The 18744-nt window shown below is 37.6% G+C and overlaps 1 protein-coding gene across 2 annotated transcripts; it reads left to right on the forward strand.

Annotated features, from left to right (window-relative positions):
• The first annotated feature begins 1445 nt into the window (after positions 1 to 1445).
• LOC113591293 (NACHT, LRR and PYD domains-containing protein 3-like) lies at positions 1446 to 17577 on the forward strand. Of its 2 annotated transcripts, XM_035534927.2 has the most exons (10): positions 1476 to 1527; positions 5038 to 5308; positions 5613 to 5768; positions 6230 to 6292; positions 6905 to 8726; positions 9340 to 9513; positions 10565 to 10735; positions 14306 to 14458; positions 15479 to 15525; positions 15679 to 17577. In XM_035534927.2, the coding sequence occupies exons 2-10, from the start codon at positions 5047 to 5049 to the stop codon at positions 16230 to 16232; spliced, it is 3402 nt and encodes a 1133-aa protein (XP_035390820.1). In that variant the 5' UTR covers positions 1476 to 1527; positions 5038 to 5046; the 3' UTR covers positions 16233 to 17577. The 2 variants fall into 2 exon arrangements, with proteins under 2 accessions (XP_081557800.1, XP_035390820.1); XM_081701674.1 differs by lacking the exons at positions 1476 to 1527; positions 5038 to 5308 and adding an exon at positions 1446 to 1467.
• The last annotated feature ends 1167 nt before the right edge of the window (positions 17578 to 18744 follow it).

Below are 18744 nucleotides of genomic sequence, written 5' to 3' on the forward strand. Positions count from 1 at the left end.
TATAACTTTGGCTCATCCCATGTATTGTATATGCTCTCTCTGGCTTCTGACTCTAGCCTGTTTTTTTACTCCAGCTTTGGAATACCCCTTATATATATATATATATATATATATAATACTCTCTTTTCACATCTGCAAGTGTCTGACTTCACTCAGTACCATTACAATATCATAATACAATGACCCCAATGCCAACACCTTATGCATTTGCCCATCCCCAGGACACTGCCTCAACATTCCCCATGCTCATCATACAATATTGGAGAGTTCCTATAAATATGAAGACAACTGAAAAATAATGGATGAAAATGACCTGAGGGCCTGCATAGAGCTGCTAATCATAGTGGGTGTGTATGGCGAGGCGAGGCTACATCTTGGCTCTGGAATCAGTGAGTGGAAGGACAATTATCCATGCCACAACACCATTGAAAATCCTGCATACTTTCTTAAGAATGTGATGATTTGATAACCTTGAGTCAAGCTTTATAAGATATGTGAGAGACAAACTCTGGCCATAAGAAAGGTTTGGGACCTCTGTGTGTGTTCTCAACTGTTGTTGGCTAATGCTTGTGTGTTGATGTGCATGTTTGTGTGTTCATATTTGCTACTTGAATGAATGTCTTTGCTTTACCATTTGAGTTCTATGTGTTGTAGTTTCATTTTTGTTTAAACTCCTTATTTGTTTGCCCTTGTCTGCATCCTGTTATAGCTTCATTCATGTTTTTGTTTGTTTAATGTCCATAAATATATTTTAGATATTCTGTCCTGATTCATACATGTCCTGATTCTGATTCATTGACCAGTCACGCTTCATAGATACACAGCTGTTGAGGGGGATTGTAAATAAGAAGCAATAATAAAAGATCATTTTAAAAAAGTAATAATAAAAATAAACATCCTCTTGCTGTGTGGCTACAGCATTTTGCACTACACCAGTGCTTGAGGTGTAAATTGTATATATTGTTAGAGTGAAAATATTGATAGCAGACATTTTAAATGACCACATTACTCCAAAGTTGGTGGAAACGGGGATGGTTGACCCCATGTTTTGTTTTGTTTTTAAGTGGGGAATTGGCATCTCCTCACATCCCTCTCAAATAAAGCGCTGAAAATAATGACATGACTAATGACATGCCCACCTATTATGTCTTACTGCCCACCCAGTCAAAGCGATCTAGAACTAGGGCTGAGCCAACTTAATGAATGAAAGAATTAATTACCCAACACAGCTTTTATGTACACCTACACAATGGCGAGAAGTAACAGCCAGTTACGTACAGTATAGTATGAATCGTATTTTTAAAAATACATTTTTTTTTACGACTTAGTGAAATATACACATGGATTTGACTAGAGTATTGTCTCCTTTGGCTTTCCATATGAAACATGAGTTGTCTACTTAAAGATAACGCCCCATACTCCGTTTGCGTCAACGTAAAAAATTGTTTCCTCAATCTATGATACTGTGTAAGTAACTTAAACATTACTAAACCATAGATCGACGGGGTATTTTAAATACACTATATGGTAAGTTCATAATCAACGCTGAAATGTGACATTGATGTATAGCTCAAAAGAAGAAAATGTTTGGTGTACTGCGGATACCAAAGCCATGAGGTGTTGTTTTTTTTTTCTGTACTGTTAACTTGATATCATGGATTATTCTTTCCTCGTGATGTCAAGATAACAAAAGGTATTTTCTCGATAAATTGTTTTTACTTGCTGTCCATCAAACGGTTTCATTTGTACTTGTTTATAAACAAACTAAAGTATAAAAAGTCTAAAGTATTCTCAGGATTTGAAGGAACTCGGAAGTCCTAACAAACGTTTCAAAAAGAAACCATGGGCGTAAGTGCTTTGAAAAGTACCGAGGACAACGTATTGCTGCGGGTTTTGCTTTCAATTCAGATACCTCAATCCACAGCACCAATTTCGTGCTTAGTTGACGATATATGTATATGGTGTCAGTTGTCAGCTCAGAAAAATAGATATAAAAAATGCTACTTTTGGGGGGCTAGCTACTGTTACAGGACAGGACAATTACAGGAGGCTCACGGTTTACGTGATATAACTATGCTAGTTATATTTGTCTTCGTATTTGTCTTGGTGTTTGCAAAAATCTCTATTTTCAAAGCAGTTCGAAGCCGTCTTAACGTTTATTTGGATGGAAAAGTCAAATGAAGCGACATCATTGGTCACATATTAGAGGCGTGACCTAATACATGTCATTTTCCGAACGATGATAATGTTGACTTCACAGACTGGACAGCTATACGTAGCGAATTGTAATATAAAATATTTTCAGAGTACACTTTGATGAAAATGGGGGTATTCTACGACGTAATTTGTTCTGCACATAGCTACAGTACAACAATATAGTTTAATCTTAAAAGGCATGTTGTTATAATGTATGTAACACATTATTGTCAGATGACAATTCAGGTGTGAAAGTGTGTGGTTGTAGCTAAGCATATACAAGCAGTGGCAAGTTCATGCCTTCCTTAGTATAAAATATTTAAAGTATTCAGTTTGCCCACATAGTGACATCTGGAATATGTGATTGAAGCATGATGTTCATTCTGACGCAGGGAGCTAAAACGGAGTCTCACCATTTCACTGTAAAGGATTTAGTTATCTTGATTAGTAATAATAGCATTATAAAGTCACATTTTAATCCGTGATGTGTGTCAGGATCTGACTTAGCTTACTGACTGTGTTGTCCTTAAACATTTATGCTTTATGTAAATGTTTATGTAATTCTGAGGGTGATGCATTTTACACACTTCTTGCTTTTGAATTTAAAAGTGTCATTTGTTGAAAATAATGTCCTTTAAACCATGTGAAATGGTCAAGTCTAAAGTGTGACCACCATTCAGGCCAGTGTAACAGTCTAGTGTTCAGTAAAATAAAATATTATGGATGTAAAGACTGCACCATATCAAGGTTTTGCAGTCTGAGGAATTCATATCACCAATTAGAAAAATATTATTGCTAATACAGATACAGTTATACAAAATTATATTATTATTATTATTATTATTATTATTATTATTAAATTATTGAAAAATGGTGAGTAATTAATTAAACAAAGTCCAGCATGTGTATTTTGCTCTGTAAGCAGCTAGTAGCTGCTTTGGTCTAATCACTAAATGGTCTGATGGGAACTGCTGATAGAAACACTTCTGTATTAACTAGTACTCTCTTCAGCCATTAACTTTGGAGATCGCGAGCTCAATCCCTGATGATGCCACAGCTTCCTGAGTTTGGGAGCATGAGAGAGGATTTGTGCTATCAGGGAGGAAAGGTGGCATACACTCTCTTCCCCTTGTCAGATATTGAAGAAGAGATGATACTCTAGCGGGTGCTGGCTTGCTGGGCTTTGGAAGATGCTCCGGTCCGAGAGCTGGGCATGGAGAGATATTTAGCCAACCATAGGTTTATTGGTTAATTTTACATTGTTGGGTACAAGGCACCTCTTGGTATTACCTGTATGTGTGAGAATATTTAGACTTGTATGAATTAACCTGTATAAATGAGTTGGTATAAATCATTTTGTTTGTGTATGTGGCTGTAAACACAAAGAGAAACAGAAATAAATGATTACACTAACTGTGTCTTCCCACTACCTATATCAGCTGTACGCATTACATTTCACATTGTTGAAATCAGTACAATGACTATACATGGGCATCTAATCTGCAAAGGAAACCAAACAGTAAATTACTGATTAACAGGATTTTAGCAGTAAATAGGATAAGAAATTATACCTAGGTAAGCATATACAACATGCACTTCCTCATTAATTGTAAACAAATGGCTAATATAGTTCTCAAAAATAAAAATAGCACAGAGTATACTAGGCTACATATGCATGATGAAGGATTACCAACTCAATAATGGCCTTTCTCACATGAAATACAATAACAATAATGTCCATAACAATACTACAATCAATGATTAACTTATTTTAATTGCATTGATTGCAAATTGGGGCTCGATTATATATCAAGCATGGCAATATCTTTCTATATTCAGGCAGTATTACACTCACACTGGGCATGCACAATCTACTGCCCAATGAAACTGTGATGTCATAGTAATACAAATCAGCATAACAAAGGCACTGTGTACTTTCTTACAGTTAGTGACACTGGCCAATCACAGGGATCTGTAAGATTATGCTGACAATGTAAGCTTGTGCTGGAAAAGTAAGGTGGAAGAAAAACCAAGGTCATAAGTTTGAAGCTCAGGGAACAAACCTATTGCATATATGATTCATTACAAGTTGCTCTGGACAAGAGTGGCTTTTAAATGCTGAAAATGTATTGTGATCTATAGGCTATTTAAACCATGCTTTACCAAAGTGAAATTTACACAATTTTCCATTTATTCCCTTATGTAGTCCATAAGGTAAGACAAGTTTGGTGTCTGTCAGTTCCTATTAGTTTTGCACTAGAGGTATGAAGCTAATGTAGATATTAAGGTTTTTGTGTAGATTTCAAGGCTTATTCATGTCTAGAGCAAGTAAATAATACTGAACTTGTATTTATGAAAATGGTTTGGGTGAACATCTTTCAATATTTGATACCTAAATTACCCCAATAGCTTCTGTGAAAACTAACACAGGAAACATTGGGTGTCAAATGATGTGCAAACTGTATTACATTACTGTGGTCTCACACTTACATATGGACTGTGTATACTAGTTCACCAAATGTGCTACCTGTGGATCTGCACATACTTATATATGCAAGTTGCTCTGGACAAGATGATACTATCTTGAGAATGAGTTATGCCCCACCCCTGACATTGCATGAGTTACAACTCAAAAACATGGTGTTCATCTTGCATTGCATGCTTGCAAGCTTGTCACAGTCCTTCCCTGGTTGGGAAGCAGGAGAATTAGTCAACGGATGGGAACTGGTTACTACAAGAAAAAAAACAGAGAAAAATAGGGTTGAGGGGGATCTTTTTAGATCTTATTAGTTATTAAACATTTATGTTTAGTTTAAGTCTATTGTCCTTTTTCATGTTCAGTGATACAGCATGGAAAACATTCCAGAGCAGCTGCTGGAAAATCTTGAGAAGCTGGGGAGGAATGACCTGAGGTTTTTCCAGTGGCATCTGACCAATGGTGTGGAAGGTTTTAAACATATCCCAGAGGATCAGCTGTCGGAACCTAATGCATGTAACACTGTATATAAGATGGTGCAGAGTTACGGCCCAGGTGGAGCTGTGGAGATCACAGTGGCCATCCTGAAGAAGTTGAACAAGAAGCAACTGGCTGAGGAACTGAGGATCAAACACAGTGAGAGAAATAGTACTGAAATCATATTCACAATTTAGACACACAAAGAAAGAAATGCTTCTCAACCCAAATTTACTATTTACATTTAAAATTAAATGGAGGTTATTATTTTATGTGGGATTTCATTACTGCTCTGTGCTTGGGTGGATATGGGGTGGGTGGTGATGTGTTGCTTTCACTTGCAGCTGAACACAGGTCATGTACAAATGACAGTGTGATATGCTTGTTGGACATTTTATACTGGATGTTTTGTTCCCTTCCTTTCTATCCAATTTAATACCCTCTTGTCATCATGTGAACACAGACCAGGCAGGTCTAGTTCAGACCACCACTGCTCAGAGATGCCAAGTCCAGACCATCACAGCTCAGACTGGAGGAAGTATCATTGCACCTACTCTACAAGGAAGTGTGTTTTATGGTGCAGTTAATATTACCTGTGGAAATAGTTCTAAAGCAGAAGGTAAAACCGAAGCATCACTGTAGATCCTCACTGACTCATTTGCATTCATTCTCTTTCTCTCTCTCTCTCTCTCTCACACACACACACACACACACACACACATACACACACACAATGGTAACATAATAGTATAAATTTACAAGATAAAAGGTATCATTAACTCCTAACTACATCTAACTACATAAAATAAAAATTAAATAGCTACAATACTAGCAGAATGTGATCTTTGTAACAAGGGAAAGAAACCTACTTGACCAAGTGTACCTCAGCACGTGGGGTGCCTACAAGCCTGTGTCCCGCACACACACTGAACAGTTTGACCACATCTCTGTGTTCCTATAACCGGGACAGACCCCAACCAAACCTGGACAAACTGTGATGTTTGGTCAATGCAAAAACTGGGAAGGTTTGTAATTATAATTAAGCTGTTGTCTTCTTTTCTCCCTCTCTCACTCCTCTAGGTCAGGTAGCTTCCAGCACAGAACCACTTGGACTTTGCAATAAGAATGCTGCTCTCACTGAAGGTGAAAGTACTACCAGGGTTATGTGGTTGGATTATGTATACTCTCAAACCTCTTTCTTATTCCTCTCATTTCTTCTTACTTTTGTAATCTAAATTTACATGTAACTACTGAAATGCTGTGTCATTAATTGGATGTTACTGACCATTAAATGCCATATATATATATATATATATATATATATATATATATATATATATATATATATATATATTAGACACACACATAGATAGATAGATAGATAGATAGATAGATAGATAGATAGATAGATAGATAGATAGATAGATAGATAGATAGATAGATAGATAGATAGATAGATAGATAGATAGATAGATAGATAGATAGATAAATTCTGCAGGCTCAGTAATGGGCCAATTATAATAGTGACACAAATATTTGTTCTTAGAAGATGCAAACAGCTAGAGAGTCATTCCACCTGTAGTGATTTTATTATCCTCTGAATGTAAAAGTTTTCCTGAAGAGGTGTATAAAAAGAAAAAGAAACCCCAAAAAGTAATCCACTATGAATAGAGCTTTTAGTTATATGTAATATGTTCTTTTTATATATATTATATTTGTTGACCATGGGTAAGACTTTGTCTCTCTATTCTACAGGTGAACATAAGGATTCAGAAACTAAGCTGCTCAAATCCATTTTGAGAAGCCAATATTCCACAATATATGAGGGAACAGCAGCAACAGGAAGTCACGTGAACTTTAATGAGATTTACACAGAGCTCTATGTACTGAAGGACTGGAGAGGAGGAATCAGTACAGACCATGAAGTCATACAGATAGAGTCTGGAGTCTTGAGACGGGATACAGCAGACATTCCACTCAGTTTCAATGATGTTTTCAGTGATGAGAATGGGAAAAAAGTTCTCACACTAGGAATAGCTGGGATTGGGAAAACAGTGTGTGCTCAGAGGTTTGTATTAGATTGGGCTGAAGGAAAATCCAATCCAGATATAGATTTTGTCTTTCTTATTCCTTTCCGAGAGCTGAATCTTCTGAAAGATGAACAATATAACCTGCATGATCTTCTTCTGTACTCCTACCCAAAACTCAGAAATTTAAAAGAAACTGGGCTTTTTGACGATAATTGCACATGTGTGTTCATCTTCGATGGATTGGATGAAATGAGAAAACAACTGAATTTCAAACAGAAGAAAATTACAGATATAACTAAGAAGGCATATGTTGATGTCCTGGTAACAAACCTCATCACAGGAGCTCTACTTCCAACTGCTTCTGTCTGGATCACCTCCAGACCTGCAGCAGGAGATCAAATCCACAGGAAATACATCCACCTGATGACAGAAGTACGAGGATTCATCACTGACCAACAGAAGGAACAGTACTTCAGGAATCAAATCAGTGAACAGGATCAGGCCAGCAGAATCATCTCACACATTAAACAGTCAAAGACCCTCAATATCATGTGCCACATACCCATTTTCTGTTGGATCACAGCCATAGTGCTTCAGCAAATCATGAATCAATGTAATAAGGCCCCCAGGAGCCTAACAGAAATGTTTGTGCACTTTCTTATTATTCAGATGAGCACAAAGAGTGAGAAATATAATGAAACTCCTCAGAAAGACACAAAAAAACTTCTGGAATCCAACAGGGCCATGATTCTGAAACTGGCTGAACTGGCATACAGACAGCTAATAAAAGGAAATGTCATGTTTTATGAAGAGGACCTGAGAGAGTGTGGCATTGATGTCACCGAGGCCTCAGTTTATTCTGGGGTTTGTACAGCGATCTTTAAGGAGGAATCTGTGCTTTACCAGAGGAAGATCTACTGCTTTGTTCATCTGAGCTTTCAGGAGTTCATGGCTGCTTTCTATGTGTTTCACTGTTATGTGAACAACAACATGGAGGTACTGCAGAATTTTAAACAGCAGTACATGTACACGCCCATGTATGCTGATGTGGACAATTACAACTACAGGTTTGGGGAAGATTCACTGCATGATCTGCTGAAGGCAGCAGTGAATAAAGCCTTAAAGAGTAAGAAAGGACAGCTGGACCTTTTCCTCCGTTTCTTGCTGGGCATCTCGCTGGAGTCCAATCAGAGTCTCCTACAAGGCCTACTGACACACACACAGGGCAGCTCAGAAAGCATCAACAAGACAGTGAAGTACATTGGATACCTAATAAGAACAGAGGACCATTGTACCGAGAGATCCATCAATCTCTTCCTCTGTCTGACTGAAATGAAGGACCAATCTCTCTCGAGAGAGATTCAGGAGTATCTAAAATCAAAGAAACAGTCAGAAAATAAGCTCTCTACTGCACACTGCTCAGCAATAGCCTACATGCTGCAGATGTCAGAGGAGGTGCTGGATGCACTGGACCTAAAGAAATACAACACATCACAGGATGGTTACAGGAGACTGATACCAGCTCTCAGCAACTGTAGAAGGGCTCTGTGAGTGTGTAGCATTATGACACTGTAATACATTTTACACACATTGGCAAATGGGGCATCACCCCAAAAAGGAAATCGGGAAATTTTAATTGGATCACGTGATTAGAAACATCAGAGATACAACCCAAAGGCCACAAACATTGCAATTTGGTAATCAATAATGATGTAAACAATGTACTAAATGACAGAATGAATGAGGGATAAACAAATAGGAATTAGATACACAGGAATTAACTAGTGGATTACTATATAATGTTTAATCACTAGTACTGATTCCAATATATATTTCCAGTATACAGTATAATCCAATAATCTGTTTGTGAAGCAATAAAGACATGAATGACCATCTCTAGTTCCAAAAAAGAAAGAAAAGACTTAAGCTTAAGCTTTGCTATAGTTTAAACCTTCACAGGCCAAGATGACAGAAGCCAAAATTTTGAACACCTGCCATCCAATCATAAATGGTTAATTTCCTAGGCTAGAATATGATGATTTTTTCAATCAGTACATTATTCAACATTTGTTCAACATTTGTTTAGTTTGACCTATTTTCTTCCTCAGGCTGATGAGGCCATTTTTCTATGACCTGAGTTTATTCTCATTGTTTTTGCAGACTAGTTGGCTGTAATTTCACCACAGACTGCAGTGAAAAACTCTGCTCTGCCTTGACATCAGCAAACTCCCACTTGAGGGAATTGGATCTATGTTACAATTATCTTCAGGATTCAGGGGTAATCATACTCTCTGTGGGACTAAAGAGCTCAAACTGCCAACTGGTGATTCTCAGGTAAGATGAATTGAGAAAAGGTGCATTGTGAATGCAGCATCAGCATAGCATAAGCTTTAATAAGTACGGAAACCATGAAATATCATTAACTTGCAGTCTTGTCATCATACAGCATCCACAGCAGTGCATAAACTATTATGTTGCTAGTTAAACACATCCAGATTGAGAAAACCAAAAGTATAGCTGAGTTTCACATATCTTCAAAATATGAGAAAATGCTTGATCATACAGTGGTTACTTGAGTTGTGCTATTGATGCAATTAAACAGTCACATCTGCTTCATGCACAGAGCTAGAGAGTACAACACATCCATTTTTTTAAATACTTGCAAAGTTAACAATGATTCAAGTAACAGAACAAAAGAATAATTAATAAATAAATATACAAAACTACACTATACAAAGATTAACTCATTTTCTAATGCAAAATGGCTCATCAGCAAACTAGCTAGATAGTTCTCAATGGTCTTGCTTTTATTAGTATGTGCCTGCAAATATAAACCCAAGTTATACTGATATGTTTAATATTTCTGAGGTTTCAACAAAGCACAACAGACACTCACAAGTAATGACTAGAGAAATCACTACATTTCTTTAACATGTGGTCTGGTCAACAAACACCCATTAGTCCACATGGAACAGGCTAATATTAGTGAAAACTGGAATGAAATCTTAGGTTATAAAAATGACTGAAGGAATGTTTGTTTCTAAATATAACTTGGTGTATGTATATTTATTAATCTTATTACTGATATAAATATTTTCTAAACATAAGCTTTTGGCTAGATAGCTCAGTTTGGTACTGAATATTTTACAGGAGGTTGGGAGTTTGAATCTCCAGTGTGGTCACTTAGGCAAAGCCTTTATTGCTACCCACCTACCTAAAATATAAGACTCTCATGCACAAGACTGGAAATATATATATTCTTGATTTAAATCCTGATATGTAATTAATACATATTTCCCCCACACTATATTTAATTTCATTAGCAATTCCTCCCTTAATTCAGCATACTCGTTTCGAACCTCTATTCTTTACTTCTCCTTTGTAGATTATCTGGCTGTGGTCTCACTGGAGAATCCTGCAAATCTCTCACATCAGTTCTACAAACAGAAAACTCCTTAAAGGAGCTGGAGCTCAATAACAATGATCTACAGGATTCAGGAGTGGAGGAGCTCTGTGCTGGACTTACGAGTTTACGCTGTATACTGGAGATACTTGGGCAAGTTTCCAGTTAAATAGTTCTTTAATAAAACCTATACACTATATTGCCAAAAGTATTCACTCACCCATCCAAATAACTGAATGTAGGTGTTCCAATCACTTTCATGGCCACAGGTGTATAAAACCAAGCACCTAGGCATGCAGACTGCTTCTACAAACATTCATGAAAGAATGGGTCGCTCTCAGGAGCTCAGTGAATTCCAGCATGGTTCCATGATAGGATGCCACCTGTGCAACAAGTCTAGTTGTAAAGTTTCCTCACTACTAAATATTCCACACTCAACTGTCAGGGGTATTATAACAAAGTGGAAGCGATTGGGAATGACACCAACTCAGCCATGAAGTGGTAGGCCACATAAAATCACAGAGCAGGATCAGTAGATGCTGAGGCGCATAGTGCACAGAGGATGCCAACTTTCTGCAGAGTCAATTGCTACAGACCTTCAAGCTTATGTTGCCTTCAGATTACCTCAAGAACAGTGCATAGAGAGCTTCATTGAAGGGGATTCCATGGCCGAGCAGCTGCATCCATGCCTTACATCACCAAGCGCAATTCAAAGCATCAGATGCATTGGTGTAAAGCACGTCACCACTGGACTCTAGAGCAGTGGACAGACATGTTCTCTAATGACGCTTCTCTGTTTGGCAATCCAATGGATGAATCTGGGTTTGGCGGGTGCCAAGAGAACAGTGCGTGTCTGACTGCAGTGTACCAAGTGTATAGTTTGGTAGAAGGGGAATCATGCTGTGGGGTTGATTTCAGGAGTTGGGCTTGGCCCCTTAGTTCCAGTGAAAGGAACTGTTCATGCTTCAGCATACCAAAAGATGCTCCCAACTTTGTGGGAACAGTTTGGGGATGGCCTCTTCCTGTTCCAACATGACTGCGCATAAGTGTACAATGCAAGGTCCATAAAGACATGGATGAGTAAGTTTGGTGTGGAAGAACCTGACTGGTGTTTGAGTCCTGAATTCAACCCAAGAGAACACCTTTGGGATAAATTTGTGCGGCGACTGAGAGCCAGGCCTTCTTGTTCAACATCAATGTCTGACCTTACAATTGCACTTCTTGAAGAACGGTCAAAAATTCCCATAAACACAGTCCTAAACCTTGTGGAAAGCCTTCCCAAAAGAGTTTAAGCTGTTATAGCTGCAAAGTGTGGGTCGACATATTAAACCCTATTGAGATTGGGATGTCACTCGAGTTCATATGTGTGCGAAGGCAGAGGAGCGAATACTTTTGGCAATATACTGTGTGTGTGTGCGTGTGTGTGTGTTCTTAGAGTTGGTAAAACAGGAAGACATTGCTTTGCATATGCATCTCCCTTTTTCAAAGAGCAGAGATAAGGGAACAACACTGCACATGGTACAGCCAGTATGCTAGAGGGGTACACTAAATTATGCATGTAATAAAATAGAATAGCTTTTAAATTCTGTTAACACACTCACTCAGTATCTAGAACTATCAGAGCTTGTACTCTAATGGTAAAAATAAAAGGTTTGTGCCATTGCTGTTGTGATGTACGTTAGCCGTTAAGACATCTGAGATCTTTTAATCTCCATTTGAATCAATGAGCAGACATCCACACAACTACATCATTAAATTCTCTGATGCTACTGCTATATTAATCTGATTGTATAATGATGCTCTTAATATACAATTATAAGTATTAAGTAAATAAAACTGACCAGTGATGATGCATTCACATGGAAAATCTATGATGATGCACTGTGTTCCAGATTGCAGCAAAGGTTATGTTTTTTAAATAAAGTTTGCTTCTATTTTATCAGGCACTTTTATAGTTTAGAGAGAGTTTTAATTCAATATTGTTTGGAGGCCTGGTAATGGCAAAGTCAGTTATTTATACAATATTACAAAACACATTGTCACAAAGAAGCTTTACAAATGTATGCGTCCAGATGCCTAATGAACAAGCCAAATGTGACCGTGGCAAGGAAAAACTTGATAGGTGGAATTAAGGAAGAAACCTTGGGAGGACCAAGACTCAAGTGGGAACCCATTCTCCTTTGGGTGACCCAGCTAGTAACCAGTTCATGCTTTGATATGCTATTTCTAGTCCAAATTCAGTGTTGATGTGAATCTTCAGTTACTCTAGTGCGTCTAATTTTGGCAGGCTGTTTCTGAGATGGAAGCGTCAATGGTTTCTGAGATGGAAGCATCTACAGGTGGGACTAGGGTATTTTCTTAGAAGTTTTGTTGCCAGTGAGTAGGTGTAATCCAATGTTGACATAATCTATGCAGTAGCATACAAATAAAACAAAGATTTACATTAAATCTGTAAAGATTTAAAGACACCAGATGAACAGTCACTATACAGTAGACATGCCAGTGATTAGCATGTATCAGGGTTATCTATAGCAGCATAACTTAAGGGGAGTGCCTGAGGATGACTACAGTCCTGAGGGCTCTCTGAGATATTGCATTCCACCCATATCATCATCAGAAACCTGAGTGAACACTTGAAGTGGCTGGACAGTAGCATCAACATCTCAGATTACCAGAAAACTCTGCGAGCTCCAGGCCATATTATGCAGAAGGTTAACTGAAGCCTTGAAAAAAATTTGAAAGTCTTAAGCCAAGATTTAAAAATTGGGAGTACGTCTGAGTCTCAGATTGAAGCTGGCAGGTTGTTCCATAACTGACTATCTTTATAAGACAAGGGTCTACCCTGGCCTGTAATCCTACTAATTCTAGGGACAAAGAGAAGCCCTGCATTTAGAAAGCACAATAGGCAAGGTGGATTATAAAATGAAAATGAAATTTCCATGAAATACCATGGAAAAGAATGTGAAAATTGCTTAATGCACAAACAGTGTTTTGTACCATAATGGAATAAGATAGGCAGATGGCTGCATGATGTTTTCACCATAGCTATCTATGGATGGCATTCATTCATAACTGACATTCTGTCAGTTAAACAGAAAAAAAAAAAAAAAAAAAAAAAAAAAAAAAAAAAAAAAAGAAGCTACTTTAGAGCTGTTTTAGAATTCCCAGCACAGGTAGCAGCTGATTAGATAACAGTCTGTTAAGATTCACAGGATACTACAGTTTCAACAGCCTCAATAATGCAATTCTTAAACAACACTGAATGAAATATTGTTGGCATGATCAGGTTAAAGACTTTTGGCACATGTAGAAGCATCTTCAAGAAGACAAACAGAGCAGGATAGATAGTTTCACAACAAGAAGACACTTTGACAGTACTCTTATAATTTAGAGCATTTTAGACATTACCATCAAATATTAAACAATCAGTTCTGCAGGTTTTGTGTCCCCTGCTCTTCCAAGCACATCCAATTACTTGTTGAACTGTGAAAATAAAAGACTCACAGTGACCAAACAATATGGACCTAAAACGTCAGATGCTCATATGCTTCATGCGGTTGATTGGCTGTTCATCACAAGATTTTATGTGCACATGCACCCGGGATCAGTAGCATAGCCAGGAATTAAATTCAGGAGAGAACGAGGAAATGTACTAAATGAAATTGCTGTGCAAAATGTACTTGACAATGCAGTACTAGTGTTTTTTTCCCATCCTTTCTGCAGATTGTCTGGTTGTTTGGTCACAGAAAAAGGCTGTTCTTCTCTGGCTTCAGCTTTGAGTTCAAACCCCTCACATCTGAAACAACTGGATCTGACCTACAACCACCCAGGAGACTCAGGAGTGAAATTGCTCTCTGGTAGATTGGATACACTCAGGTATGTAGAAATCCCCTGTCCTTGCTCTGATCTGCTCTGTTCTACATTAAACTGTAAATTTACATTCTCAGTATTTAGCAAACACTCTTATCCAGAGCGACTTACTATAGTGCTTTGTCATCAACTCATAGAATGTATCCTAGCCAGTATAGTCAGTTAAAGTTCAAGATACTGTTGAACTAGAATACTGTTGATATAGAGAAGTAAATGCTTGTACCTAGAAGAAGTGGAAAATAAACATAAGTTCTATATCAGACAATGCTATGTGCAATAATACCAAACAATAAGTACTAGAGTTTCAGTTACTTAGCATAAGCACAGGATCAGTATTCATTTAAATATTCCACAAATAGATCTTCAGTCTGCACTTGAAGACAGCAAGGGACTCTGCTGTCCAAATGGCCAACTGGGAACAAGGTTAGAGAATAGTCTCAATGCTTGTGCTTGTCTTCCATGAGACTTGAAGCATGGTGTTTCATGCCGAGCTGTACTCGAGGTTCAAAGTACTCGCGGTACAGATCAGTCTTTGACCAGTTTCATCATCTAGGGAGGGGCTGGTCCATTTTTGACTCTGTAGGTGAGCATCAGGGTTTTAAATCTGATGCAGACAGCTACTGGAATCCAATGAAGGCATGCAGAATGCAGTAGTGAAGTGATGTAAACTTTGGAAGATTGAAGACTAGTTATGCTGCTAAATGTTGCTAAATGTAAATGCTCTCACACTGTGGAACAAGCACATTATGCAGTCAGTCTGTTGCTAGCCAAGAAAACAGGCTGATATTCAATAAGCTCAGGTAATTAAGTAATTCTTTTTATATGTTATAGATAAAATGGCATACCATATAAAAATGGTCTTTAGCTAAATATCCCATCCAAGCAAACAGACACACACACATGCATGCATACATACATACATAAATGTATATGATTCCAGGTGAGTAATAGCATTGTACTGTAGTAAAAGATGTAGAGATAATCAACAATTTGCTTAAGAGATACATATGTGTTTATTTTCTTTAGGGTGGAGAAGGCAGGGGAGATGAGAATCAAATCTGGCCTAAGGAAATGTAAGTAGCGCATGCGCACGCACACACACACACACACACACACACACACACACACACACACACACACACACACACACACACACACACACACACACACACACACATGGTCATTCAGTATGTGCCATCTCATCTAATGTCTCTTCCTGGGGGCAGACGTGTGTGAGCTCACACTGGACCCAAACACAGTGCACACGCGTCTCTCTGTGTCTGACGGGAACAGAAAGGTGACACATGGAAATGGAAAGCAGTCGTATCCTGATCATCCAGAGAGATTTGATGGCTGGTATCAGGTGCTGTGTAAAGAGGGACTGTCTGAACGCTGTTACTGGGAGGCTGAGTGGAGTGGAGAAGAGGCTGTTATAGCAGTGTCATATAAAGGAATCAGCAGGAAAGGACACACTGGAGACTCTCAATTTGGATACAATGAAAAGTCCTGGAGTCTGAACTGCTATAATAACAGATACTGTGTTATGCACAATAATCAGACAACTGTCAAAACTGACTTTAAAGTTCCCTTCCAAAGGAGAGTAGGGGTGTATCTGGACTGGCCGGCCGGCATTCTGTCCTTCTACTGTATCTCTGCTCTAACAGACACACTCATCCACTTATATTCATTCCAGTCCACATTTTCTGAGCCTCTCTATGCAGGCTTTGGGGTTGACACTGAGGATTCTGACTCGTCAGTGTGTGTGTGTGACATGGTATAGCATATATGTGTCCTGGAGGAACACCTACAGAGAAATACACAAAACTCTAAATATACAACTGGTAGAATGATGACAGAACTGATGAACATCATAATATGCCCCTGCTTACACAAAACGCACAATAGAATTTATTTTCCTTAAAAAAAGAAAAAAAAATTGCTGGAAAAAAAAAAGTTTTATTTTAGTAATTGGAGATATATTTTTGTCGTGGTCAAAATCTTGTAAGAAATTTGACACTTTTTTTCCCCAATATGTAATGCTCAAGGCCAGAGCAAATTCAGAAGGGTTTGTTGGTGGGGTACCTGTCAATCATTTTCGACTGCAGCCAAATAGATTGAAAATACAAAAATTAAATATCAGGAGCCCTACAGTGATGAAGTAGAATCTGTCCAAGTATGTGGCAAAAGACTATAATAGCAGTTTAAGTGAGCGTGTACTGTGTTCAAGCATGAGGAACTGCTGCTTATAATGCAAATGAAGTTGATTTTAACACGACAGCCACTAGGTGGTGCCCTTGTTCCTGCCTATGTTTTGTCTACATGAAGATCTTGCTGACTGTGATTCGCTGTACTGTATATGACTAGGCTGAATAGTGTGTAGTCTCAGTGTATTAGTGAAAGTGACTGTAGGTGAAATGGTCTGTACTCTGTGCATTTATGAATGTAAAAATCAGGCTCTTTCTGTCTTTGGTGGAATACAAGTTGAACCCACTCACTTGTTTTAGTGACAATGTTTGGACCAGTTAAAGTCTCAACAGATGATACCATTATAGATAGAGGAGAAACTTTCTTTAACATCTTTCTTAAACATCACAGAGAAAATATGGAGAGGATTTCATGTCGAGTATAAATGCACAGCAGTGAAAAAACATTAAATGCACAACATGACTTGTCAGTAGCAACATGCAGAATAATTGCCAACATGAAAAGCAAAGCCTATATTATATGATTTTTGTGTCATTTAATGTCTTTACTGAAAAAAAATATGTGGGGCTTTGCATTTTAAAAAGAAAGAAAAATGTGTGATTTTTTTTGTTTGTTTGTTTATGAATTAAATGCTGAATTCTTGTCAGACTCTCAAGAACAGGAGAGCAATATAGTTGTGTCTCAATTACATTTCAAGGTGTATTGTATTTCATGTTTTTTTTTCTTTTCACTGTCATGACTGCATTTCAATTTGACACAAATTCCTCTCCATATAATAAAGGCCATACATTTTTTTAATGAATTCTAACATGTCCTATGTATGCAGAAAGTTTTTTTTTGTTTTTTTGTTTTTTTTTTCATTAAAGTCATCTTAATTACAGTTTTGTTTGGTTTCTGGTAGGTAAAAGTGGATTGTAGGACCTGGGCAATCTGGTCTAAAATACACATCATGGTATAATTTGAATCATGGGCAGTATTCATGTGTGTATATATATCACAACATTTTTGTTTTTATTACACTTTTTTGGCCTGATTTGGAACTGTTGACAGTGGAGTCCGGATGTATATAAACCATGGATGATTTGATTTGCCTTATTTCGGTTCAGACGAAAAACGTGTTTGCCTGAAAAGAATCCTGAGGAAAAGCTTTTTGCAGCGTTCGTTTGTTGTAACTGCATGACTAAATCCTGAGTTACAACACATCACTCCTATCCTGCATTCTGTGAGCACTGCTGCCTGAAGACCAAAGACAGACAAGAAAGTGGAATTAGCCATAGACAAATTAGGCCTATGGCCAGAGTTGTAATACTCTTAATAGTGCCAAACTATTCACTGGGCTTTTGACTGAATTTGCTCAGAGAGATGATTAGAGTAACTTAATTCCTAGGTCAAGTATGCTTAAGTTGCCTTACTGAAATTAGTCAGCAGAAGGGAAATATTTCAATCTCAAGTGTGCAAAGAATTATTGTATTTCATGATAAACTGTTCAGCATGATAAACTGTTAATCAGACATGGAAATAGTTCCATTCTTGTGATTTGTGTGAAAAAGAATTACATTTGCCCTTCAGATACAGCAACCTTTTATCCTTCTCTAACCACTGTAGAGATTTTAATACTTTTAATGAATTGTCAGTTAAGGATGGTAAGATTAATTGGGGCACTACCCCAATTAACAAGGAAAACTTATTAATTTTAATTAATGTATTAATGACTAATCATTGTCTCAACTCATGAAAGTCACCAGTTATGTGATTATGTATTGTCTACCAAACATTATAATATCATTACTGGCTCACAGATATAATAATCTAGGTATGTTTATTGAATAAACAAAGACAGGAAAAGCGTGTACAAGAATTACTAAGACTCTATAATGACCAAGAGTGTCTAATTCACTAGAGTCACTAGAATAACAAACCTAACAATGTGTGACTTTAGATCTGGGATTTAGTATGAAGCAGACTCTCGGGCTGAAAGAATTTGGAAAGGAGTGAACTTTTTTTTAATGGCTGAGCAAGAAAATGAATGGTGCTTATATCAAACAGAAGATATGTAAAAACAACATGGAAACACCATATAGAGAGCA

This window comes from Electrophorus electricus, chromosome 18, assembly GCF_041902795.1.
Source record: "Electrophorus electricus isolate QZ-2024a chromosome 18, ASM4190279v1, whole genome shotgun sequence".
Lineage (NCBI taxonomy): Eukaryota > Metazoa > Chordata > Actinopteri > Gymnotiformes > Gymnotidae > Electrophorus > Electrophorus electricus.